The following is a 24,984-nucleotide window of genomic DNA, read 5'->3' on the forward strand; positions in this document are numbered from 1 at the left end:
CTCCCCGCGCCCAACCGCGCCGCCCCGCGGGGCTCCGGCCCGGCCCCTGCCCTCCCGGTGCGGGGCAGCGCGGGTCACTGACAAAGGGGCAGTGGCGGAGCTGCCTCCTCCCCGCCCCTCGGCGGCATCCCCCACCCCCTCCGGGACCGCTCCTGATTCGGCGGGGCCCGCTGACAGCGCGGGTCTCCCCTAGATCAGCCCTCACCTGGATATAACCCTGCCGGCCGCTGCCGCCGCGATGACAACTCTGGCCGGAGCTGTCCCCAGGATGATGCGCCCCGGGGCCGGGCAGAACTACCCCCGCAGCGGGTTCCCGCTGGAAGGTAAGGCCGCGCCCGGGCTGCTCCCGGTCGGGAAAGGGAGAATCGCTCCGTGCCGGGACTCCGGGACAAAGCGGATCCCCCGGCCCGCCAGAACCGGCGCACGGAGAGCTTCAGAACAGCCGCCCGGTTTCCCCCGGGCTGTCAGGGCAGGGATTTTTCCCAGGACGGGCAGGGCTTGGGCAGCTGCGGGCCGGCGGCTCCATCCTCGCTCACTGAGAGCGGCCCATCCCGGGAGCGGGAGGAACCGATAGGGAGATCGGCAGCGCAGCGAGCCCCGAGTCCTCTCTTCAGCGGAGTGAAAGGGCGGTGGTTTGGGGAGCCCAAAGTTTGGGAAAAAGTAAGGACGAAGTTAGAAAAAATAATTAAACTCAAATAAAAGCCATGTGAACGAAATCGAAAGGAACTTTAGAACCGTGGACATGTCCCGGGCGGGCCGGGCCGCTGCGAGTGGCCGCTCTTCCCCACGGCAGCGACGGTGCGAGGGCCGCGCAGTGCCGGGGACCCTCAGGCCCTGCCCGAGGGAGGACGGGCGGTGCGGCGGCTCCCACTGCGCCGCCGGGGACACCGCGGCCTTCCCGCATCTCTTCCCCTTTCTCCGCTGGAGTCGGGCGGGCCTTGAAAGGCGGCTCGGGCGCGAGTGCAACAGGTGAAGCCTGTATGTGCCCGCCGCCCTCCCCTGCCCGCCGGGGCGGCGGCGGGGGCTCCGCGGGAGCTGCGGGCCCCGGGCGCGCTGCGGGGCGGCGGGGCGGGCGGGAGAGAGTTGCTTTATAGAAAAGTAACGACAAAAACCCCAGTAACATCAACAACAAAAAAAGACGCAGCAGGATCCGAAGAAGACGTTAACGCCATTTACTCCCCTGCCTCCCCTCCCTCCTTTTCTAGTCTCTACTCCTCTAGGCCAGGGCAGAGTCAATCAGCTCGGAGGAGTGTTTATCAATGGCAGGCCTTTACCCAACCATATCCGGCACAAGATAGTGGAGATGGCCCACCATGGCATAAGGCCCTGTGTCATCTCCCGCCAGCTGCGAGTGTCCCACGGCTGCGTCTCCAAAATTCTCTGCAGGTACCAGGAGACGGGCTCCATCCGGCCGGGGGCCATCGGCGGCAGCAAGCCCAAGGTGAGCCCCTCCTGCCCGCCCGGAGCCGGGCAAACCGCGGCCACGGTGGAGGAAAGCGAGGCCCGACTGGGACACGGCCCAGACCGGCCGGCACTGGGGTTTGCAGGCGGGACGGCAGCACCCGGGAGGGCCGGGGGTGGGCGTAGACACGCATGGGGCACAGCACCCTTGCCGTGTCCCTGCTTATTGCTCACAAACTTCCCGAGGTTTTAGAAAATATCGTTGGAGTTCGCGGAAATTAGATACTTTAATTAAGAAAACTCTATTTAAAAAAAAAATCTCAAACGAAAGTAGGGCGAAAAAGGTGGTTTTTTGAGCGCTTGGCTGCCCAGAGCCCCGCATGCCCTACGCTCATCCCCGCAGGAGCACTGGAGGGCTCGGCACTGCGGGACGGACCAGGACGCGATCGGTCCGGTGTCAGGGCTGGCACAGCGCGGCGGGATCGGGCCCTTCCTGCTTTCGGTGCAAAGCGCAACAAAACGACCTGTATTTCTGTCTGTCTCCCTACTGCTCCTTCTCTTGCTCTGTTTACTTTTTTTCCCCGCTCTAAAGCTGCGTGTATTTATAGCCACACCGCCGAAAAGTTTGCGCTCACAATAACGCAGACGAATTCTTGTCCCAAGATTAGCCTTCTCTTCTAGCTTTTCATTCCCATTAAAGAAAAGAAAAGGCTGTTGGAAATTGTTGCTAGATTTCCCCCCCCCCCCCTTTGTTTCTTCTAAAGTAGTAATGCCCGAACTTTTCCTTTCGGTGTTGGCAGTAGATATAATTTTTTATAAGCGTGTTATCCGAACATAAGGCTGTTCCCAGACCGGAGACCGTTCTTTTGTTTGATTTTAGCTTTATCTTGAAACCACGAGGCCACCGAAGGAACCTTCCGGTACTCGAACCTCTCCGATTTTTTTATTACGCTGGTTTTTTGTTCGGCGCTGCAAACTTTGTTGAGCCGAAACATTACTAACCTGGGGCTTCGCTGCCCGGAGTCCTCTGCTAATCGCGACCGAGAATTTACCCGGGACTTTCAGCTCGGACGCACGGCAGCCGGTGCTGCCTAATTCGGGGTTTTCGTTGCCGAGGGCTCGGTCCCACCTTCCCAGTAGCCCCGAAGATTTCCTGCGACGTTTCGTTTAACGCGGGGAGTGCTTGTCTTATGCGGGCCCGTTATTACCTTCTGTGTCCCCTCTGATTTTACCCTGCCCGTCCTCGGGTGTTTTATAACGGGGTTTCTAAGCGGGGCCGGTGTCGGCTTTCGCTGGCGGTGGCGCGGGAGGCCCTGACCGCACCGGGGGTCCCGGCGGGGCACACCGGGCTCCCCCGACCGCCTCTGGCCCTACAGACTGTGCCCGCTCGCCTTGTCTTTACTGAAGCAGGTGACGACGCCGGATGTTGAGAAGAAAATCGAGGAATACAAGCGGGAAAATGCGGGCATGTTCAGCTGGGAGATCCGGGACAAGCTGCTGAAGGACGGGGTGTGTGACCGCAACACGGTGCCGTCAGGTACGGGGCGGGGGGCTCGGACGCGTCCCGGAGGGTCGGGGGCAGCCCGGGGGTGGGGGGGCAGCCCGATACCCGGGTGAACCCCGACTCCCCGGGATCGGAGCCCCGGGCCGGGCTGGTGCCCACGGAGCGGCTGGCATGTCCCAGGAGGATTCCTGTGCTCGACAGGGTGTTTTCAATTAAACTGTAATTTCATTCTCCTCCCCTCCTCCTCCCGACGCTTCCCCGCCGTCCCCGCCGGGCTGCTGCTGCAGGAGGGCTCGTGTCTTGCCAGAGTCCGGGAGCTGGGGAGTAGGAGATGGGGAACAGCTCCCTGTGCCGGTGGATTACTTGTGGGATGGGGCGGGGGGGAACGTGGAGCCGGAGCAGTATTTGTGCGGGTGTCCGCGGCCTTTTCTTATCATCTACCACCCGGGCTCGGGAAAAAAAAAGCTACCTGGGAGCCGCTGTGTCCGCCCTGGAATCCGGTGCGGGACGATGTCTCGTGAAACCTCGCGGGGAGGGGAGAGGGCCGCTGCCTCCCCAATGCCCCGACTGATGGCGGCTGTGGGGCGCGGGCAGTGGCTCTGGGGGCTCGGCTCGACCGCCGCGGGGGGGCTGCTGGGGACGAGCCGCTCACAGCTCTGCACTCCCCCCCCCGAAGTGAGCTCTATCAGCCGCATCCTGCGGAGCAAGTTCGGGAAAGGCGAGGAAGAGGAGGCTGAGCTGGAAAGGAAGGAGGTGGAGGACGGCGACAAGAAGGCCAAGCACAGCATTGATGGCATCCTCAGTGAAAGAGGTAAAGTCCCATTTCCCCCTGCTCTCCGTAGGGCCCTGGGATGGGGGAGTACCAATCCCAGGTGCTGGGTGGTATCATTCCTCTTCTCCCGGAGGTTGTCCCGGGGCCGGTGCAGCAGGAGGTGTAGGACGAGGGGTTAGCCCTAATGGCATGGCTAGCACATCCCGTCGCATCCCTTTCCCCCGCGGGAACGACCCGACAGTGTGCAGTAATGCCGTGGAGGTGGGAACGAAGATGGGAGTCAATGCGAGTTTGGCTTTCAGTAACCAGGGAGCAGGGAGCGTTGGAGCCACCACAGAGCTCCCCCATCGCAGCCACGCAGGGGCTCCTTTCCCAAGCCAAGCAAAAGGCCGCAGCTGCATAGAAGGGGCAGTTGTAGCCAAAGACTGCGGAGCCTCGAGTCTCTGCAGTCGTGAACAGGGCAGGGAGCCATAAGTTTTGTTTTTTCTGCTGCTAAAACTGCTGGGAAAAGCATGTGTTGGTGCTTGGCCAGAGGCTGTGAGGAGGTTGCAACCTGAACAAGGCGGAGGTGAAGGGCTGCTCCGGGGGGACAGCTGCTGCCCCCGCCGCGGCCATGCCCGGCTCCCGGCTGGGCCAGGGTGCAGGGGCAGGCCAGGGCCCGGCCGGCGGCCTCTGCGTGGAAGTCGCTGCCCAGCACATGCACAGGCACTGGAGAAGGCGAGACAAAAGTACCAAATGAGCTGGTCAAACATTTGTACAACTTTTCCAGCTTTTACAAAGAAGGCCTTCTATACACAATCTACACTTGGAGATGAACTTGGAAAACAAAGAGGGGGGAGTCCATTGAAACTCACACTTTGGCTTTGCACAGACAAAGCTTCAGCTAGCAGCAGCTTGATGTGAACAAAAGAAGGCAACCTTTTTATAATTCAAGGAGAAAAGAAGAGAAAACAGCCCCACAAAAGGCTGAGAAAAGACATTATGGGCTTGCAATGAGGGATGAATTATTCAATGAGCCCCTAATAGCTGATGCTCCACGCAGTTTTATGGACTCTCCATCGTGGAAAAAAATAGCTCTTTTTAGGCAGAAAATGTTTCTAGCATTTCTAGGCATCTGAGATGCTGGTGCCATCCAAGGACAACTGGAACCCGTTCTTTAACAGTAGGAAATGTCCTTGTTTTTTAGGAACAAACCCCTAAACTCTCCCAAAACATAGTTTTCAACTCTGTTACTAAAATTCTTAAGAAACTTCATCTTCTGTGTGCCTGTGTTTGTGTGGATATGTGTAATACAAACATGCAGAAGATGAAAACTAAATAAGAGATTTGATTTTAAGGCCAGAAGACACAATTTGATTGCCTGGTCTAGCTGCCACCACATGATGGGTTCAGAGTTTCCTCCAGTGTCTCCTTCAACAGAGGATTGCTCCAAGGGGGATGTGCATCAAGGGAAAAATAGCTAAATTCAGTGTCCTACTTGTTAGATAACTAGTTTTGCTGCCTTCCTGAATTTCTTGATAGAGATTAGAAACAGAAGATAGTGAGCTTTGATAATATTATTACTTTATGGAACAAAGAGTAATTAATAGAGACAACAAGAGAAAAAGTTTTGTTATCAATATAACCCATTCCTGTTTGTCTTTGAAACTATCTTCCTCTTCTTTGACTCTCTGCACTTTAAAGGGGGGCTCCTGATCTATTGTAAATCAGTATATGGGTGCATGGCTGCCTCCTGCCAGCCCAATGGAATCCCAAAATTTTTTCTTGCAGGAAAGTCAGTGATGCCTTGCTGTGAACAGGGGCTCACTCTTGCCTCCCAGTTGTATGAGAAGGCTGCATTCTGACCCTGAATGTATCTTCTCCTTCACTATCTGTGGATGTGAATGTCTTACTTTGCCTCTTTTGAGTTCGATCAGTAGCAAATTTCCCTTGATTAAAAGGGGTAGTATAGCCCTATCCTGCCCTGGGCAAACAGGTTTTTGCTGCATGAACGTGACCGGACAGTTCCGTGGAAACAGCAGCTTTGATAATCCTGTCTGTTCTGTGACAGTGGCTGGGAAGGTTTGGCAGTTGGAGGGAGAGTGTGCTCTTTCCCACATCAATGCTTGCTCCCCCTCCCTGACTAGCAAGCTGTTGCTTAATCTCATTACTGGAGTGGCCAGGATGCTGCAGAGTGAGCATTCTGCTGCTCCAGAAAAGATGTATTGCCATACTTGTGCCTTACATGTATTGTAATACCATAGGGACAACACACTAGTGAGATTATTACATGAAAAAAATAACCATAAAAGAAGTCTGCCACTACTTTCTGTATCCAATCAACAAAAAAAGGTTCTACTTCAATGCCCACTGCCAGCTGAGGAGCTTCAATTTCACTCCATCTATAAAAATCATCCTGCCCTCTTATTGAAATACCTGGCAGTGCTCCTATGGATTTTGATGCTGCAGGATCATATTTGCTGGTGCCCACCAGCCTGGCTATGAGGCCTGGTGTGGCCGAGGGTGCCTGCTGGCAGCGCATCTCAGATGCCCTTTCCAATACTCGGGTTGCTTGCAGTGTGTCCAAAGGTTATCCATGGGCTGTGCAGCAAAACCCTCATGTGGTAGCTCAGCACCAAGTGCTCCACGTTACAGAGGGAGAAAAGTGTGAATCTTTTGCAGTATGTGGAATTTTTATAGCTCTGGTCTCAGGAGCTTGAGGTATCCCAGAGCGTGGGTGCAAGGGAAGGCTGTGGGATAGATCAGAAAGCAAGTCCTGAGGCTGAGCACAGAGCAAAGTATTGCTCTTCTGCTCGGCAGCACACATAAGTGCTGGATGTTTGCTGACACTGCCTGAAATCCCCTCCTCACAGTGGACCTTTGGATGGCTCAAGGACTGGCATTTTTTTCTGAGGGCAGGGATAACAACTGTCATTTTAATGGTAGCTAATTCAAGATTTAGAGAGCACTTACAGCAGAGTGGGATTAGAGAGTATAGAAACATGATATTTTTGAAAAATTTGTGATAGAAACAGTATATTATGTGACTTGGGATTTTTCCCACCACATATATAAGTGTAGGTAAACTTTGGTATGTCCCGTGTGATTCTGTTCCAGCCTCTTTGCAGACACTCACCAGTGTTTACAGATGCCACACGTGCAGCCCTGTACGTGCTGTATTTCAGCATTTCTGTTTGCATCACCCCCAACCCTGATTTTGAGTATATATTTAAAGAAAATCTTGATTGGCACAGTGTATATGTATCAGGAAGCTGGTAGTTCTAGAATAGCACATTTGTATTTCTGCATGCGTGATAATTTTCTCTTAAAGGCACAAGCCATAAATAAAGAACACGAGAAAGTTTTGTGCCTTTATTTGGCACATCAGGGCTTATTTTTAGCATAACCACTACAGAAGAGGGAGTCGCTTGTACCTTTGGTGGGAGTTATGTGTGGTTTGGTTTGCTGACTAATCTGATAACTCCCACCTTCATAAAATAGCTGTTGTTTTCTGGCAGAAACCAGTGGCTTTCAGCACTCCAGTGATGGGGTGTAGAGCTGGTCCTCGGGCCGCTGCGAGCGGGCGGTGCAGACTGGGGCTGGGGCTGGGGCCGGGACCCCCCCGCCCGGCCTCAAAGGGGGCCTCTGTTCCCAGCCAGCGGAATTGGCCCCCGGGCCCTGTCCTGGCGGATCCTCCCCCAGTCATGCGCACCCGTCCAAAAAGGGCCCTACTCATCCCAACCCTCTACCCTTGGCTGTACTGAGAGCAATTCAGGCTACAGCAGACTAAATTGCCTCCTTTATTTTCTTCTTACTTTCATCTTGGACCAAACCCTTCCCCCCTCTCCCTCCCCTTCCTCTTTTCTTTTTTTCTGTGTGCCTGAGGCTCACATTAATACAATTTCAGCACCACCCCTATTTTAGTGTGTGTATGTGGGGAGTTTGAAGGGGGAGAAAGAAAAAGGACCTTAGCACAAAAGCCCTGCTCAGCAGCTCGAAAGTTCAAGCTGCTGCTGCCTCTCTAGCTGTGTGATGCTTTTCCTGTTTGTGAGTTTTGGGAAACATTTTTGCTTTGTACTGTAATGGAATTAGAGGACAGATGCTGACTGTAAATGGGACACGCGACTACCAGCCCCTAGCTTAAATATTTAGATGCAATGTTACAATTACTGACTTGATGCACAGGCTTTGAAGTGGCGGCACATGATCTAAAGGGTAGCTCAGGCTAGATGGGCTGGCAGATGTTTTGATTAGAATTGGTCACTATCATGCAGCCAGTTATTTTTAGATTGCTAAACTAATAAAGGCGGTTTATTAAGGGAGGGGATTAACATGCAGGCACCAGATATCAGTTTGAGTCATCCTATTCATTTCTGCATCGTAGACTGTTGGGTTGGTGGCTGGAGCATGGGACAAGGCAGATGCTGAGTTAGATTTTGGTTGTGATTTTCTAATGCAGGGCTTGTCCTGATTTTGCTACAGTGTCCTGTCCCAGGGCGCAGTGGTGAGAGGACTTACGTGCTGTGTGCAGTGCTGTTGTGGGTTGAGAAGCACAGTGTGTTCCCCTGCTTAGTGTTCCCGGTAAAGATTCACTTATTGAATGAAATATGACGACTGTGGCTGCAGGCAATTATCTTCTTGAGTCTGGAATTTCATACAGTACTTTATATATTTGGTCACTAGCAGGTCTAAGAAATCAACTCATGTAACTTGAACAGTGTTGTTTCCGAGGCTCTCAGAGCTGACAAGAAAATAGTGCTTAATTAAGAAAAACTCCTTAGTGAGTCCAGTATTTGGCTCAAGGCAAATATTGCCAACAATATTTTCTGTCTGTTTTTTCCCCTTTTCTTTCCTCATATCTTAATAGCCTGGGTAGAGAAGCCAGGTGTTGCACAAGTGTAAATCGATGTAGGTGATGCCAGGCGATCCCAGGACAGCTTTGTTTCTTTTGCCTGACCCATCGTCACTGCGGGGCTCTGGGCCAGGCTTCCACTTCCAAATCATTATTCTAAGCTGATAATAATAGTAACTGATGACCTCAGTGATCAATAATGACCTGACCATCAAGCGTGATGTCCCAGCATGCTGAGCATTTTTAGAAAGGTGCTAAATGTTTGTGTTTAGAGTGACTTGAAAATGGAGTTCGCAGTTCCAGAGCTGTCTTGGAGGGAGCTGGAGGGGGGGTATTTTGAGGAGAGTGCTAATTGTCAGACTAACTGCAGGCTAATCGCCTGACACAAGCACTAATAATACTTTCAGGTGTGGGAAGAAAAAGTGTTAATCTCGCAACGACTCTCTGAAGTAATATATAGATACATCATATCCCTTTCTTAAAATCATGATTTTATTAATGGCTTTGCGTGTTTTGCCGTCTTAGGGACACTTTCTTCAACTTAAGAGTCAGTGCCTCTTCAAACAAAATTGCTTTGGGCTTCCTTTCTCATTTTTCTAATTGCATATATATAGAACAAAGCCAAATGTTATTTTATCAAATGTAAGATTGCTTCACACAGCAGTTGATTAACTTGAATTTGTACCCAAGTTAACATCTTATTTGGTTGCTTAGAAAATCTTCATCTATTGGACTTACACAGTGTCATTCTGAAAAGGCTGAGGCAAGAAATGTGGTTGGTTGATTTCCGTGTGACTGGGACTTACTCTGAAAATGCGATTTGTATCTTCGGCTTTCTAGATCCTCCTATGATTGCAGAATCCTTGACGTCAGCAGGAATTTACCATAGTAGAGATCAGGGTTTTGTTGAAACCAGTTCTGTAATGTGCTGAGCAACAGCAGCTCTGAGAGAAATCCTCAGGTTTAGTATGTAAAATGGGTTTGGTGGTTTGGGTATCAGACCTCCAGTTCTGCAAATGCTATCATAGGCAAGTAACAGCGAGGAGTCCCACTCAAAGGGCCTATTCATGTGTGTAACGTTACTCACGTGGGTTGGGGCAGGCAGGAATGGGGCCCAAATTTGTTCTATTCTGTTAGTATAAAGTACCCGCTGCATAAGAGTGTGACTCTAATCCCTGTGAAACTCTGGCAAAACTCTTACTAGGGACAAGGATCTTTGTGTCTGTGTTTACAGAGGTAGTGATGGAATCAGCAGACAGACAGAGGTTTTAATTAGATAAAAAGCCAATTAGCAATTAATGCTGAAAGTAAAAGCCAATACTGATAAAATCCTTAAAACAAATAATTTTCTATGTCTGATTCTCAATAGTGATTCTCTGTTGTATCAGTCAAAGACAACACTTTTATCTAACACTTATTTGGGGATGGTTAATTTGGTATTGGGATTACTTATTGATAAGGGCTGGAATAGGGTTTAGAAGAGGGAGGCCAATAAAGCTGATAGTGATAAATTATCATGAGTCCCCAGAGCTGTGTAATAAAACTGCATTGGGAAATGAAGCAGAACTACAAAGTGCTCTCTGGTTAATTTAAGAAGAAATTGAGTGAAACACAAAGCAATAAATCAGAGCAAGCCAGTCAATGCGAATTTCTCCATGTAAATGTCACTTTAAATCCTATGTAGCAAACACATGTGGCCAGAGAAAGAACAAAATATAGAAATAAAAATGCAGGATGCTTCCAAGTGTTCCCCAAACGCTGAGCTCTCTGGCTAATAAAAATTATGTACAGTAACATAATTCACCACAAGACCTTGTTTAGTGAGTGTGGCCTTTTACTTTACTTGCCCTGGAGTACTCCTACCCCATGCTGTTAAGCTAATTCAGTTTAAATCTCTCTGCCTAGAAAAAAACGTAAATCGTAATGAAATTAAAACTCACTGAGGACACATTAGAGTTAAAGTGTGTCATGGGCTGAGATTATTTAGTTAACGGAGTTTGATGTAATTGTTGACAGGTCATTTATTCATCCTAGTAAATAAAGATCCACGAACTATTAAGAATGTGCATATATAACTAGTAAGACAGTAAAAGGCAATTAAGCAGTCAGTTTAATGTCTTATCTTGCTGGTTGCCCTACAGTTGTTTTACAACTAGGAATTAAAATTTGAAAAGAAAGTTTTCAGTGTCCCTGGCCAAATATTGATTAAGTAGTTGTTTGCTGATGCCATTGTGGCACATAAAAAGGCCAGTGGTTCTGCCCCTTGTTGTTCATCTTCCATTGTTGCTGATTCTTAACCTCGGAGATCAAAGGAGGATCATTTCAGTTTATCTGTCTTGGAAAATCCTTCTTTGCTCCTAAACCGGTATGGATTAATGGCCAAATTGTCTTTAATGAGATGTGAAATTTGAATGGAATCCTTATTTTGCATGGTCTGTTTTATGTATGCACTGTATGCTCTTACAGTTTTGCGGAGGATATTTCTTTAGCATTATTGGATTTGATTTTGTTTTAATCACTTTAGTATATAGTGCATTGAAATGTTACAATTGCAGCAGGTAAAATACAATGTGTTTAACTGAATTTTACTAAAACTCATTTTGTTGCATGTAATCTTTTTGATGAGTGTAGCCTAAAGGGGAAAAAAAAAAAGATTACTTGTCTTTGTATACCAAATCATATAGGAGATAAATAGTCCAGGGCTGCCAATAAAAGAAAGGGAACTTGAGAAGCCAGACCATTCTCCAAATTGGGCTCTCAGTATAAAGACAACACAAACAAGCTTCCAGCATTTCTTTGTGCATTTTCTTCAGTTTGGGTTTTATGGACCCTACTTGCCTCAGTGAGGATAGTTGTACTGTCCCTTCTCAAAAAGGGGAAAGTCGGATCAACCAGGCTGTGCAGAAAATCAAGACTTCTCGAGAATAATCAGTTACCTGTTGCATGGTAAAAAGCTACACTTATTTCAGCAACAGTAAAATATATCCCACAACATCCTCTGTAGAAGAGACTGTGCAATCTGGATGTGTTATGTTGGCTTGTAATTATGATATGAAGTTTCCCGTGAATTGTAAGGTGTGTGCATGCTAGATCCAGGTTCCTCTGCATCCACCTGGCACAGAAATTTAGCTTCAAAAACAGTAGTAAGAAGCCTGGTAAAGCCAGTTATCCTCTCCTGGTTTTGCATTGATTTTTAGGTGCGTGAGCCTCCTCTGCTGTTGTGACAAACAGCAGAGTGAAGGGCTAAGACAGATTTTTTTTTTTAATCATAATTTTCTCATTCCCTCTCTTAAATACCCTCTGTTTCTGTTCTGTTTCGTTATCTCTGATTAAAGTACCAGTCTGTGCATACTTTACAAGTACTCAGCTACTTAAGGAGGCATTTTGTCCTAGAGTAAGAGGTAACATTCCTTGAAAGCATTTTCAATACGAATTTCCCTTAAGTCTGTGAACTCAACTTTTTTGTTTCCATGGAGAGCTGTGGTGAGCACAGTGTTATCCGTGCTACCTTTTGATTTTTTTTTTAATGGATATTTGCCTGGATGTACACTTTCTGCCAAACTTGATCAGTGTTTATATCACACACAAGCCCATATAAGGACCCGTCTTAAGGATTTTTACATTTGTGATATGCCTCATGTTGGATGTCTGATCCAAAAATGACTATGTAGTAATTTCTTTATCAGATATAATGTCACATAGATCACTGTGGTTTGAATAGTATGAGAAATAAACTGTCTGTGGCTGACATTTCTGCAAGCAGACAGCTTATTCAGCTCCTGTCAAATTTTATTCACCTTATATGAGTAGGACTGTTCATGCCAATATAATCGGAATCTCTTCCATGTACCAGCCCAGAGAAGCAAAAGCAACCACAGTTCTTTTGGCAAAACTACTCTGCTTTGTTAAAAATGTAACCAATATATAACCCATATACCCCCTGTGAGGTAGTAGCACCAACCATACTCAGTGTAACCAAATTGGACTTAAAACTACTTTCTGTTTCTGTGTCTTGAGCTGGCTCACGGAAGATGGAGATGAATATAGACAGGTTTTACAGAAACGAGGCTCAGGGGGTAGCAGGGAATGTTTCCACAGAAAATCCCTTTTTACAGGCGATGGTGTGGCAGGACTTCCTTTTTATTTTGACCTAAGGGCTGGTTGTTTGATCTGGTGTGAAGTGCTGAAGGGTCAGATGGATTGTGAGGTGGGGGGATCAGTGTCCCAGTAAATACTCTGACACCTACCCAGCCCCTCCTGTCAGGCTGAGTGGCCAAAAAAAAACCTGCACAGAACTAGCTGAAAGTTAGGTTTCAGCTGGGTTCATGAACGGCAAAATAAGTTGTTTTCAGAAATGGGGTGTTTTGACAGAAAAAAGGGAAGTGAAAATATTTAGCTAAAGAAATTTGAAAATGGAAAGCGAAATACACTGTTTTGCCATTTTCACAATGAAATCCTGAAAAGTACAGATTTTGAAAAAAATATAAAAAATCTCTGGAATTCCATTTACCAAGGTATAAATCAAGATTAACTCCACTGTAGCTGGTAAACTGATGCTGGTGTGTGAGCAAGCACTGGATTAGATAATCAATATTTACATATAGGAAGGGATTTTTCCAAACAACTACTAGCTAAAGAGTGGTGTTTTAAGTGAGTAGAAATCAAATCTTTATGGTGCAGTATTTTGGAGGCAGTCTACAAATTTTTTTAGTAGATTTTTAATACATGTGGTGCAGAGAAAGGCATTGTATGTGCTGACCTCTCTTGCTGCCCGTGGTAGATATTCCCTGCATGGTATACGACTTAACCATGCTCTTTGCCGCTGTCTGTGGAACTGGAAAATAATAGAAGAAAACATTTAGAAACCTATTTAGAAGATTGTACAACAGATGTCACAGTCAGGAAAAAGCCCTGTGGGTTCATCCCTGGTTTAGCACAGTTGATTTGACCTGCTCTCTTTTAAATCAACAGGCTCAAGCAAAAATGCTCAAATATTTGGCAGCTCTACAGAAAACCACACAAGCCTCTGTTGCTTTAGTACCCACAACTTGTTTTTCAAAAAATACAGTTGTTTCCTTTTGAAAAACTTTTAGAAGTAACTGCCTGTCCACCTATTCTGAACAGCACTGAGACTGTCGTGAGCTGCATGTTTTGTGCACCAGGGCAGGTGACCCGGGCCAACCTGCACAGAGCTGGTGCCCCGAAGGGACTGAAGCAGCCAGAAGTATTGCAGGCTCTTGGGACGCTCACAAAATGCAAAATGGCTGCATACAGCAGACATTTTGTTTATCCTTTCGTTTTTTCCTTCTTCGTCTATGTTTAAAGAATTTCTTGATACCAAATTGTATTGTCATTTACATCTGAACAGTCCTGTGCTCTCAGTAAGGGCTATGCAGGTTACTTATAATTGAATTTGGCCCTGTATGAAAGTTTAATTATATTTCAGATTTGAGGGAACACTTTCACTTTCTCAGACTTGGCAACACCTTATAGTGCTAAATGTGTATTTTTGTTGGTAAAGAAGAGATCTGGCATGCCAAGTAAGCATTGTTAAAATACTAGAAGCAGAGCAAATTAAAAAGAGCTGTTTTAGAAAATGGCATTAATTTTTTTTTTAACACATGATTTAGCAAAAAAGTCAAACAAACCCACCTGGCTCTCTGCTGCAAGGAGCTCTGTAACCGATCTGCTCTGTCCTGGTGGGGCGGGTGGCAGTGCTGCTTGCTGCCTCTGATTTCTGGCTCCTCCCTGGCCAGAAGAGGAGGCATGCTCTGTCCCCCTGTACAGCATTCCTCCCCTCAACCTTTGATCCTAATCAACACAGCAAATGAAAATTTCAGAAAGATACCAGTGCCTTAATTCAAATGGTTGTCAAACCCTACACTATGATGGCTGTAAAGACGATTTGTCTCCAAGCTGTTAGAAGTCACTTGGCCAAGGAAGAACTTACAACAAACCAGAATTTAAAGTTACTGTACTTCTCTTGCGTTGGCAGTCGAAAAGATGGAGTGATGATTGATGATATAAATAATTCTCTTAATCTGACATCAGGAACAGACTTATAAGTCCTGGAAGAAGAAATCAGGTACAAAAATTTTGAGTGAGTATTAAAAGAATCCTAACTATATCTAATATCTGAACCCTGATAATGGTAGCTATAAATAAAAAATAAAACACCTCAGAAAAGTGCGGTGAGGGGAAAAAAAGATCCTCCAGGTGATCAAAGAGTGGATGAGGGACTCATCTGTTCTTAATCTTGAGTGTTACCATGCAGAAAAGTCACTCTATTAAAGAAACAGGCCACCTGGGGCTTATTTTTTGGCCACTGGCTAGCGTAGGGAGGATGTAGAATGGTGGGTTTCCCAGGATGGCAAAGGGATGCACTTCTGTGTTGCTCCTCTGTTTTAGCCTCCTTAGTTTTTTGGAGTGATGTGAGTTCCCTTGGGGCACCTTGGGCCCCTTTTGTAGGGCTGGATCCTTAGGTTGAAAGACCCGTTGTGCTTCTCTGAGTGTGAGTTTGGAGCAGTGAGGACAGCCCTGGCGATTCAGGGCGGGGTGCAGGGGTGGCTCCCAGCACAGGTGGGAGCTGGTGCTAAGCCTGTTTCCAACCCAGGGAGTTCCTTGCTCTGCCTTTTTCTTCTGGGAGGCTTGCAAGTGCTTTCCATTATATTTAATGTGAACTTTAGAGCTTACACAGGACTGCTGTGTTCTCTAGGTGGAGATGTGGTCACAGCTGTGCTTTGTAGGTGGTGTTTTGCACTTGGTGACATTCTGCTCTTTGAGTGGATCCCTCCGGTCCCAGTGATTTGGGCTAAAGGGCTTCCCCCCCCCCCCCGACAGCTGGTGCTGCTTTGCTGCTGCAGAAAAGGGGCTGCCCAAGACATCTTTCCATAGGCTTTTACAATCTTCTGACTGGGCTGTAAAGAGTGTGGTTCTGCATCTTTGAATTGGGAAAAGAGATCTTTTTTAACACCCCTTTTGAGAAGGAAAGAGTGATCCTGGTGACTAATGTGTTTATAAGTAAGTGATACCCCTAAATACAAACAAACATGAGAAAAGTGGTTATGGCAAAATTGGTGCTGGAAGAGTTGGCTTTGTTTTGAAGGAAAACTGGCTGAAGTTGGTACAATTTGCTCTGCATTTCTTTCAGTGACTTTCTGGATTGCTTGTGCCTGAAGACAACTGAGATAGGATTGCTCACTCCTCCTCCCAGTTACTGGTCTCTGCCCTTGCCTGGCCATACTGCCCGTGAGCAGGAAAAAGCTGCTGTTTCCTGATTTCTATGCTTTCCTTAATTTCCTCCCCCCTCCATGCCCTACCCTTCTGTGCATTCTGACAGTGCATGCAGTGGAGAAGGGGCTGGGAGTGCAGGAGCTGTTTCTCTGTCAGATGATCCTGTTAGGTTAAATTTTCAATTTTCTCTTTGTAACTGTATGGTTGTTCCCCCCCAGCCGGTGTGAGTTTTGCAGAGTTTTTTTTCCTTTTTTTTTTGTTTGTTTTTTTTGGTGGGATTTTTTTTTTTGGTTTTTTTTTTTTTTTTCTTTTTTGGAGTTTTTGTTTACTTGTTTGTTTTTCTTTTTTTCTTTCTGTTAAATTTGGAACCAATGATATTTTCCTCCCTCAATGTTATCTCGAAATGCCTGAGGTCCGGGAATCAAAAGTGCTATAAGGTTCAGATGCCATAGTTCATCTGCTGAAACTGCAGATCCAGATGGAAAGACTTTTTAGAACAAATGCTTTGTGGCTAGGAATGGTTGCAGCCTGTCCTTGGAATCCAGCCCTTGGGGTTGCAGAGTTGGGGAACACTAGGTGTTATTTGTAGAGGGGCCAATAGCCCATGATGTGCAACACTCAGCTGAGCAGAGAAATGCTGCAAGCCCTGGCACAGAGCAGCAGATGGGTGTGTTTTGACAAAATGGTAAAGGCTGCGCACCTTTATTTTTAATACTTTTATTACTATTGTTTACAACTAAAGCAGATCAATAGCTATTGTGGTCTGGGATTAAGGTCATGAATTCAGAGGTGTTGCCTCAATTTATGTTGAGGCTCTGAGCCACAGTGTGCTCACTGGAATACAGTAACTATTGATACATATCTTTTGCTGGTTTTGCTGGGTCTCCCATGAATACCCTGCAATTTTCTGAAATATGTGGTGTGGAAAATCTATTCAATAATACAAATAATCACTGGTTCTAAGAGAGTATTTGATGCTTGAAATTTATGTGGTTGTGACTGGGCATGCAAGCCCTGCCCTGGTTTCTCTTCTACAACTTGGTATTGCTGTTGCACTCACTAAAAACTTACATTTTCTGGATAGCTGCTTAAAACATTTTATTTCTTTTAAAATTAGATTTATTTTTTACTAATGTTAAAATGGAAACATGGACTGAGCAGAAAAAGGAAACAAAAATCATGCCTTTATTATTCTTTTGTTGTATATTGCCAGTATTTATGGTTTAAAACTGTAGGTCTCAATCTTTATTCAAGAGAATGCATTTCTCAGTGGTGGGATTTTGTGCTACACAGGCTGATTAAAGATGAACTATTTTGGTTTGGTTTTGAACTTTTATTATATGAAATCTGAAATTTCTTCTATAAACATTCTTCCTGACAAAGAGAAATTGTACATCAACTTGGACATCAAGTTATGAGCCAAAAAACTGAGGAGCCAGTTGCAATGGATACACTGGCTTGGTCTTGTTTACAGGTCTTAAAGAAAAAAGCTTTTAGATGTGAAGCTGCAGTACAACTTGCAGTAAGGCACAATCTGATTTCTAGAGTTGTTGAAACAAATAATTTTCACTGACTTCTTGAGTTTCTAGAAAAAGGGTATTGTTGCAGTCTGTTCTTTAAACAGTAAATTTAGGTTTTGGGTTGTGTGTTTTTTGTTTTTTTTTAACACCCTTGATTCCTCTAATAAATAGTGTCAAACAAACATGTGAGATTCTTCATAAATCTCAAAAAAGGGCTATTGAATGTAATAGCAATTCTTGCATTGTCTTAAATGAAATTTAGTAAGACCTTAAATAGAAAAGTTTTTTTTCTGTCTCTTTTTTTTTTCCCATCATTTTTTTCCCCCCTCTCTCTTTTCCTTTCCTCGAGGGAGAAAAAGTTTTGAGTTTTTCTGAGGAAACAGGAATTCTAGCATTCCTGGGCATGAGAGGAGAATACTGATTTGAATCAGGCAGAGAGCAAGCAGGTGCTGAGCATGTTCATTGCTTAACCCCCTGCCCTGCTCCTGCATCCCGGCCTGACCCAGCGCACAGACCCTGCAAATAGCAGCAAGTTGCCAGATGTTGGAGATGTTTTCAGTAGAGTGATTATTCACCAGGTCTCGTCTACAACCGGGGAGTTCCTACAATGGTTGTGTTTCATGTTTAAAGCCCGGTTGGATAAGCCATTGGGGACAGTGTTGGGGGAAAATACTGTATTTCTGAGGACAAGGGCTGTCTGTTCTGTTGCTGACTGCTGTGTGTCTTTGCAAAAAGTAATACAAAAATTTAACAACTAGAGTAGATTGCATGAAGGGGAAAGATGTCTTTTTTTTTTTTAATGAATAGAAAAGATTTTATGGCTTAGAAACAGTACACCCTAAAGAGAGGTGTGTTTAAAAGTTAAGACTCGAAAGCTTTTGTCTGGAGAATAATACGCTTGGTGTAAAGAGCAGCACAATGGAAGTCTTTTCTTCTAGTTATGTATGGACGAGCATCAGTCAGCCAAGGAAGAACTTCAAAGGCCAAAGTGAAAACTTGCTAGATTCTTTCTTTCCTGACAGGTTCTTCTTGAGGTAAGATGGGGAGAGCTGTTTGAGCTGGGAACTGGCACTCTCCTCCTGCAGCAGAGGAGGTAATAAATCCTGTGCAAACTGAGGTACCCAGCTTCAACTATCTCTGTCTCCAGTTGATTTGCCTTTTTGGATGTTACTAAACTATTCCATCTCATGAGAATTTATTGCTTATTCATAAAGAGGTCTTGAATTCCACTTCTGCCTTGGTGGGAAGGCACCATGCCAGAGGGAAGGGGAAGATCTATTTCTCTGCCTCCAAAAAAATACTCATTATTTCATATGCTATAATTTGCCTCTAAGGTAGAAAAATAGCTCCAATGTGTTTTCATATAAATAGTCCAAGGATATAACTGCTGTACACCAAAAAGGCGACCAATCTTCATGTCTGCAAATATGTATGCAGAGTGTCAGGGTTTGTAAAGGGGATGCTCATGTGATAGGAAATAGAAATTCCAAATAGCATCCATCTTCAACATGACTTTACATCACCATTTCATTTTATGAATTTTAAAACCTTTTTTTTTGCCTAGGAGGTTATTTACAGGATGTTAAATGCTTCAGTCTAGAGTCATTTATCTAGTTTTAAAATGGATTTAAGCAGCAGTGTTAGTGTTACCTTTGAAGCTGTGTTCTGGAGGCATGTGAAGAAGTGACTGCTACTTTAGTGGACTGTGTGTGTCACACCAGTCTTTGTCAAAGGCAGAGACACAACAGAGAAACCAGAGGATGTCTGATGGAGAAAGCAGCTCTTCTGATTTCCCAAGACCACAAAGTAGAGCACTCTGAACCACAACCCTAAATTATGTTGGTGCTTCTGCTGATGCACACAGGGCCATTCACTTTCTGGGGGGTGGGGTAGGGAAAGCCAGGCATCATTTGGCACAAAAGAAATATTGCAGTATCTTGGCTCTAATACTTGAGAAATGCTTGTATAGGCAAGTGAGTAACCCCCCTGCCAGCCCTCATCCACAAGCAGGGTATGAGCATCAGAGAGTGCCACTTGTGCTGCCACAGACCCCGTGACCAAGCAAAGCGGTGGGAGGAGAGCCCTGAGTCACCAATCTCATGAAGCATAAAGCAGTTTTTCTGAGGTTCAGGGAAGGCTCAGGTAGTCTGTTCTCAAAGCACATTTTGTGTGAGTCTGTATTAGGACTTAAATGCCGCATGGAGGAGACTGTGGGGTTTTGTGTGTTTTCTCTGTATTCCTCTCCTGATCATCCAGCTGTGCCAGACTTAAAATTTGAGTCCCTTTTCATGACAGCCCTCATTCAGTTAGCTATGCATTAGGCAGGGAAGAAGAACCAGTAATTATGAACGAGCTGGCAATAGCATGTTCCAGTAACTGTTTCATAGTGTGTTTGAGTTGATGGCTTCAAGAATGGAAAATAAGTCTTTGGGATGATGTGGAAGATCTCTGTTTGCATTCTCTGTCTTTTGGCTCAAGCCCGTTGTACGTGCTCAGGCATCCTTGGCTTCAGTCAGGCTGTTTAGAGGAAACAGGGTTTCTGTGAGGGCTAGTTTGAAAATAAACAATTTGCCCACAAAAGTAGCAGTTGTGATGTTTGCTAGGAATGCACTGCCTGACTTAGCCCACAGACTCTGTCTAGGTGCTTTGAAGCCATCAGCTGAAGATAACAGAAAAGGCAGCTTAGGGTTGGCTGGTTGAAATTTCCCGTGCAAGGGTTTGCACACCTATTGAGGAAAGCTTCTAAGGAAACACTCTGTAAGTGAAAAAAATGTGTGACCACTTCATTAATGATTTCAGGTGAGTTCACCTTCATTGCTGAGAGAGTTTCAGTAAGCAAAGCAAAGGAGTGTTTCACAGAACAGATATGTGCAGCTGTGGAAAATGGTAATTTGAAATTATGATACTTAATAATAAGTTTCAAATGTGCAATACTGCAACTGATTTGGTTAGTTTTTTTTGCTTTCAGCATAGTGCAATGCCATCTAACTCTCTGAAAATCAAGTATATGAACAAACACAATTAATTTTATCTTTCATTTTGGAAAAAGGGTGAAAGAATAATTAAGATTTAGAGCTAAAAATGGGATAACAGACCTGGATTTAGCAGAGTTTTCAGCAGGATTTTAGTTTTTCAAAAGTAAAGGAAGAGCATTTTGGATTCTGGTTCTGTTGTGAGCTGACAGTTTTAGACCATTAGTGGGAATTGGATAATAGTCCTTGTTTTGCATGAACTGTACAGAGTTTAAAACATATTTGGGAAATGAGAGAATTTGTTTCCTACTTGCATGGAACATTTTTAGACTCTTGCAATATGAATATAACATTTTTGACCATGATAATGTCTCTATATTCTCATCTCCAAAGTACTTATTTTTATAAAATAATAAATGTGTTTTGACTTCCCTAGTGGAAAAGTACTAGGTAGATTCAGGGTATTATTCTTACCCCATTCCTTCTCCAAATTTAAACCACACCCGATTTGCTAGAGATTGAGGTAGGGGGAAGTTGACGACTGGGAGGGATTCTTATTTTAGTGCCACTTTTCATCAGATGTTCATAACTCATGGAGTGTCACGGGCAATTACAGATATCAAAATAGAATAAAAACGTGAAAATTCATCTGAAAAGTTTCTGCTACACAAATATTCAGGAGGCATTTGGGCACTTACCTGCCTCTGTCCTTGATTGCATGGGAAGAGAACTGGGTAAAGAGCTCAGTAGCAGGTTCAGTACACTTGTATTCAGCTGCCATCATCTCCTTTTTCCTGTATGTTTCTGTAGTTTAGTAAAAGAACAATTTTAATCTCCTTTTTGGTATGTTTTGTTAGGTTGCAAAGAGGAAACCAACATAATCTGAGATATTGACTTAATCTAATTACTCTCGTGGAACAATAAATAATGGACTGAGGCATTACAAATTTGTACTTCATGTTGATTTCCTAATAAACTGAAAGGAAATAGTGCCACAGTATAGAATATGATTTTAGATCAGATTCTGGACCTGGCATCAAATTTGATGCTTGCTGGCATCAAATCAGAGTAGTTCCTTTGTCTAACTCCCTTGATTTCCAGCAGTGTAACAGAGATCTCAATCTGGCTGTATGGATAATTCTGTAGTTTCAACAACAGAGGACTTTTTGCTGAGCAAGGGCATGTAAGATGTGCTGCCAGATATTATCTCTGTTGAAAGGTCAAGTTATTTTTTTGATTTTTCTTTAAGAATATTAGTTGCTGTTTATAGATAATCTCACTCTATTTAATAATATAAACCAAATTATGGAACGAATAATACCGTGATTTGGGGAAAATTTGAAAGACTTCTGATTGCTTTTAATGCAGCTTCTGTAATAAGGTGGTATAGCACACTTTAATCTGATGTATGTGTCTATTGATATTAGTTTCCTGAATGTATTGTTAAGAAATATTGCAAGTGTTAAAGAATGATGCTCTGTAACTTCTGCTTGTTGTGTGTGTCACTTTTCACACACACAAGTGTACAGATGTGCCCTGCAGACACATGTAAACTGTGAAGTTGGGGCAGAGCAATGTCTTACCAACCACGTTGCTTTTGCAGCCAGAAGAAAATCATATACTTGGTACAAAAGATAAATTTGTAACTATTTAAGCAAAGCTGTACCTGCTTTTATTAGTAAAAAGATGTAAATGGAGGATTTTATGCATATTAAGGAGTGTTTCTTTTGCTGCTCAGCGGTCTTGCTGTCAGCAAAGTCTCCAAATTAAAATAAAAAAACAAACAACCCACTCCAACCCTTGAGTTTCAAACAAAACCCAATCCTCTGAATATGCTCTGTGTGGTGGACAATTTAGTAAACTAGGTTATAACCTCAAGATGCTCCTCTGGCACTCCACCATGTGAACACTGCTAATATCCTTTGAATTACTTTGTGCTATTGTCTTTCTAAACACTCTTTGGAGGTTGTGCTGGTCTGGAGATCTCAGAACTATTTTGTGCTGGGAAGATACGAGTCCACTGAACATGAAACTCAGTCAAATCATGACCATTATGGCAGCATCTTGTTCTGAAGAAAACAAAAGGCTACATAAAATCACTCATTTCAATATTTTGCAGAACTAAATATTTTTTTAATTATTTTTAAATTTTGTTTCTAATTTTTAACTTTTTACTCTTAGAAAATGCAGGTTAAAGACCTGATTATTTTGTTATTATTGATTTCGAGACAAAGTGAATGTATTTAAAAGGAATTTTTCCCTGAAGTTTTCTACTGTTGTGACATATTCAGATTTCTGTTAACTAGAATGAAAACAAATGTCAAGGTGCTCAACTTCGGTGTGGATCAGGGTTTCTCTCTCCAAAAAGTGTCCTTTAGAGGGCTGACTGAGAAGAAATGTCAGAAACAATATTTTCACTTTATTTTTTTTTCCCCCCAGACACTGGTTTACACAGGTCAGTTAGTCTGTGGGATGTGCAGAAGTTGGCAGCCTCTTTTAGGATGGACAGAATCAATTTTTGTGGTGGCTGTTTCCCGCAGCGATAGCAGGCACCAGAGCTGGCAGGAAGGACCTGGAGTATTAGCTCTGAATCCACCGGCTGGGACAGTCCCTCAGAGTAAAAGAGGCTGTCCCAGTGAACAGTAGAGTACTCGTTTTTACTAGAGCAACATATTTTGCCCGCCTGTGAAGTGTTAGTTTTGAGCAAATTTGATCTGTCACTTAGCTTAAAAAAAAGTGATTTATGCAATAACTGTAATGCTTTTTTCAGTTTGTTTTGCAGACTTTTGTTAATTTATAATCATAGGAGCTGTTCAGGGAAATAGCAGAGAGCTCAACAGCAAAGCAGTTAATTAGAGCTGAGCAGTGGTTTGAAATAGGGACATGAATATTAATTCTTTTGAAGCTGCTTGACGTATAAGCTGAGTTTGATTGGGGCTGCTTCTTTCTGTCTCTGCTTTTAGCATTCTTTCATTTTTTCATTCCTTTGTCCACTTGACACACAGTCCCTCTAAAGTGGTTTTGCAGAAACTGTTGGCATGGTCCCTGAACGGTTTTTCCATGGAGTAAGTTGCTCCCCCAATGTATAGCCTGACTTTTAATTAAAAGATTTGTCTACACTGTTTCAAACAGATGAAGAAATAGCTGTTGGTGTAAAGGTATGGGTGGAAAGATGGTTTTTGGTGCTGACAGTGCTGAGCACCTCTGTGGCTTTTGGATGTCGGGGATAAACAGGTTTATGGGAAGAAGGAGGTGTAGTTTTTTGCATTAGGAAGATTTCTGGGGCTGCCAGAAGTTTTCAGTGTGGTTATATTCAGTGCCATTGAAATTTAAACACAGGCTGAGAAAATAGTTTTGTTTATTAACTCAAATTATGGGTTCTGTCAGTCTTCTGCGGGGTGCGGGGGGGAAGGAAAGAAAGGTGTAACTTTAAGCACACACTGATTTGTTCTTATTACATAACAAAAGTCTATTTCTTTATCATGTTATCATTCAGTTAATAAAAATTAGCTACAATAACAGCATCAACTTAGAAACCCCTCAAAGTCCAGGGGATTTTCTTTCACAATGAACATGAATACTGTTCAGAAATACAAACAGTCAAAGGATAACTTTAGGTCTGAAAGAGAAACCTGGCAAGGGTAATTGAATAAGCCTGGATCTCCTGAATATGTCATGGTGAGTGCAGTCAACATGTCATAATTAGGTTTATTGAGGGCCATTCCAACAATCTGCTTCTATTCTTCCTGCCTTATTGTCCACAGCTAGGCAAATAGCCAGGGGACAAAAGGAATCAAGTGCTGACAAAACATGAAAGAGGAAAAAGATTTAGCTGCTTTTATCAAAGAAACTGAGAAGGACTTTGTGTAAATAAAGTAAGTAACTGGCCATCCTGCATTTAGGCAATGCCGTTTTCATTAGAATTAATTCTTGACATATTGGAAAGGTTCCAAGGGAAGGATTTCTACTTCTGACAAGTTTAATTTGTAAATTAAAAACAGTTGGTTAAACATGAGCTGCCATCAACAAAACTTAACTAAAGCCATACATGGTCAAGTCCTAAGCAGGTGAAAAAGAGAATTACTTTGAAAGCAAAGTATTCCCCAAAATTATGCAAATTTTTATTACTTCATAACAAATGTTTTCTATTGAGACCTTCAGCAGGATAGCTGTTTGGAAATTTTCTTTGGATCCTGTTTATTTTGCTCTTTAAATCTTGTTAGCTTGCACAGCACTCCCTGCTTGTTATTTATGGTTGATCAGCAAAAGTGGCCTCAAGGTTTTGGGATTTTCTGGGGGCTAAAAGGTGGGGGGAAAAAAGTAGGGCTTATGTATACGCGTGTGCTTTGGGTAATAAGTGGAGAAGAGCAGTTTCAGGTGAGTTCCTCCTGCCTCTCCTTTAACTATTGAAATGATGGTGATGTTTTGTTGGAGCATAGGGACAGATGAAATATTTTCTGTGATTCACAGCTGGTAGTTTGATTAAGACCAGCTCAGTGCTGCAGTCCTGGGCTGGGAGCTGCTGGTGGAGCTTCTGCTGAAGTCAGTGGGAGCTTCTTGCTGGCTTAATGGGACTGGAACTGGTCCCTCTGGGCTGAGAGCCTGGGATAGATCACATCATGGCATGTGCTTTGGGGTCACACCAACGGTCTTTTAAGATTAAAGAATTAACATATGGCCACATTTTCATTCTCTTGTACAGCTTCTAATTTTCCTTGAAGATGGTTGTATTGTATGTGTGAAAATTAGAT

The 24,984-nt window shown here is 44.2% G+C and overlaps 1 protein-coding gene across 7 annotated transcripts in view; it reads left to right on the forward strand.

The window, feature by feature from the left end:
- Positions 1 to 145: 145 nt before the first annotated feature.
- The window catches only part of PAX3 (paired box 3), a 75,380-nt gene continuing 50,541 nt past the window's right edge, over positions 146 to 24,984 (forward strand). For 4 of the 7 annotated variants that reach the window (XM_027686186.1, XM_027686189.1, XM_027686183.1 and 1 more), the window contains exons 1-4: positions 146 to 323; positions 1,206 to 1,441; positions 2,809 to 2,938; positions 3,582 to 3,716. In XM_027686186.1, the coding sequence (XP_027541987.1) occupies positions 239 to 323; positions 1,206 to 1,441; positions 2,809 to 2,938; positions 3,582 to 3,716 (586 nt within the window). In that variant the 5' untranslated portion in view covers positions 146 to 238. The remainder of the gene's footprint in view (positions 324 to 1,205; positions 1,442 to 2,808; positions 2,939 to 3,581; positions 3,717 to 24,984) is intronic. The other 3 variants (XM_027686188.1, XM_027686190.1, XM_027686184.1) reach the window with 1 other exon arrangement.

Source organism: Neopelma chrysocephalum, unplaced genomic scaffold (genome assembly GCF_003984885.1).
Source record: "Neopelma chrysocephalum unplaced genomic scaffold, ASM398488v2 Primary Assembly neopelma1_70, whole genome shotgun sequence".
Classification (NCBI taxonomy): domain Eukaryota; kingdom Metazoa; phylum Chordata; class Aves; order Passeriformes; family Pipridae; genus Neopelma; species Neopelma chrysocephalum.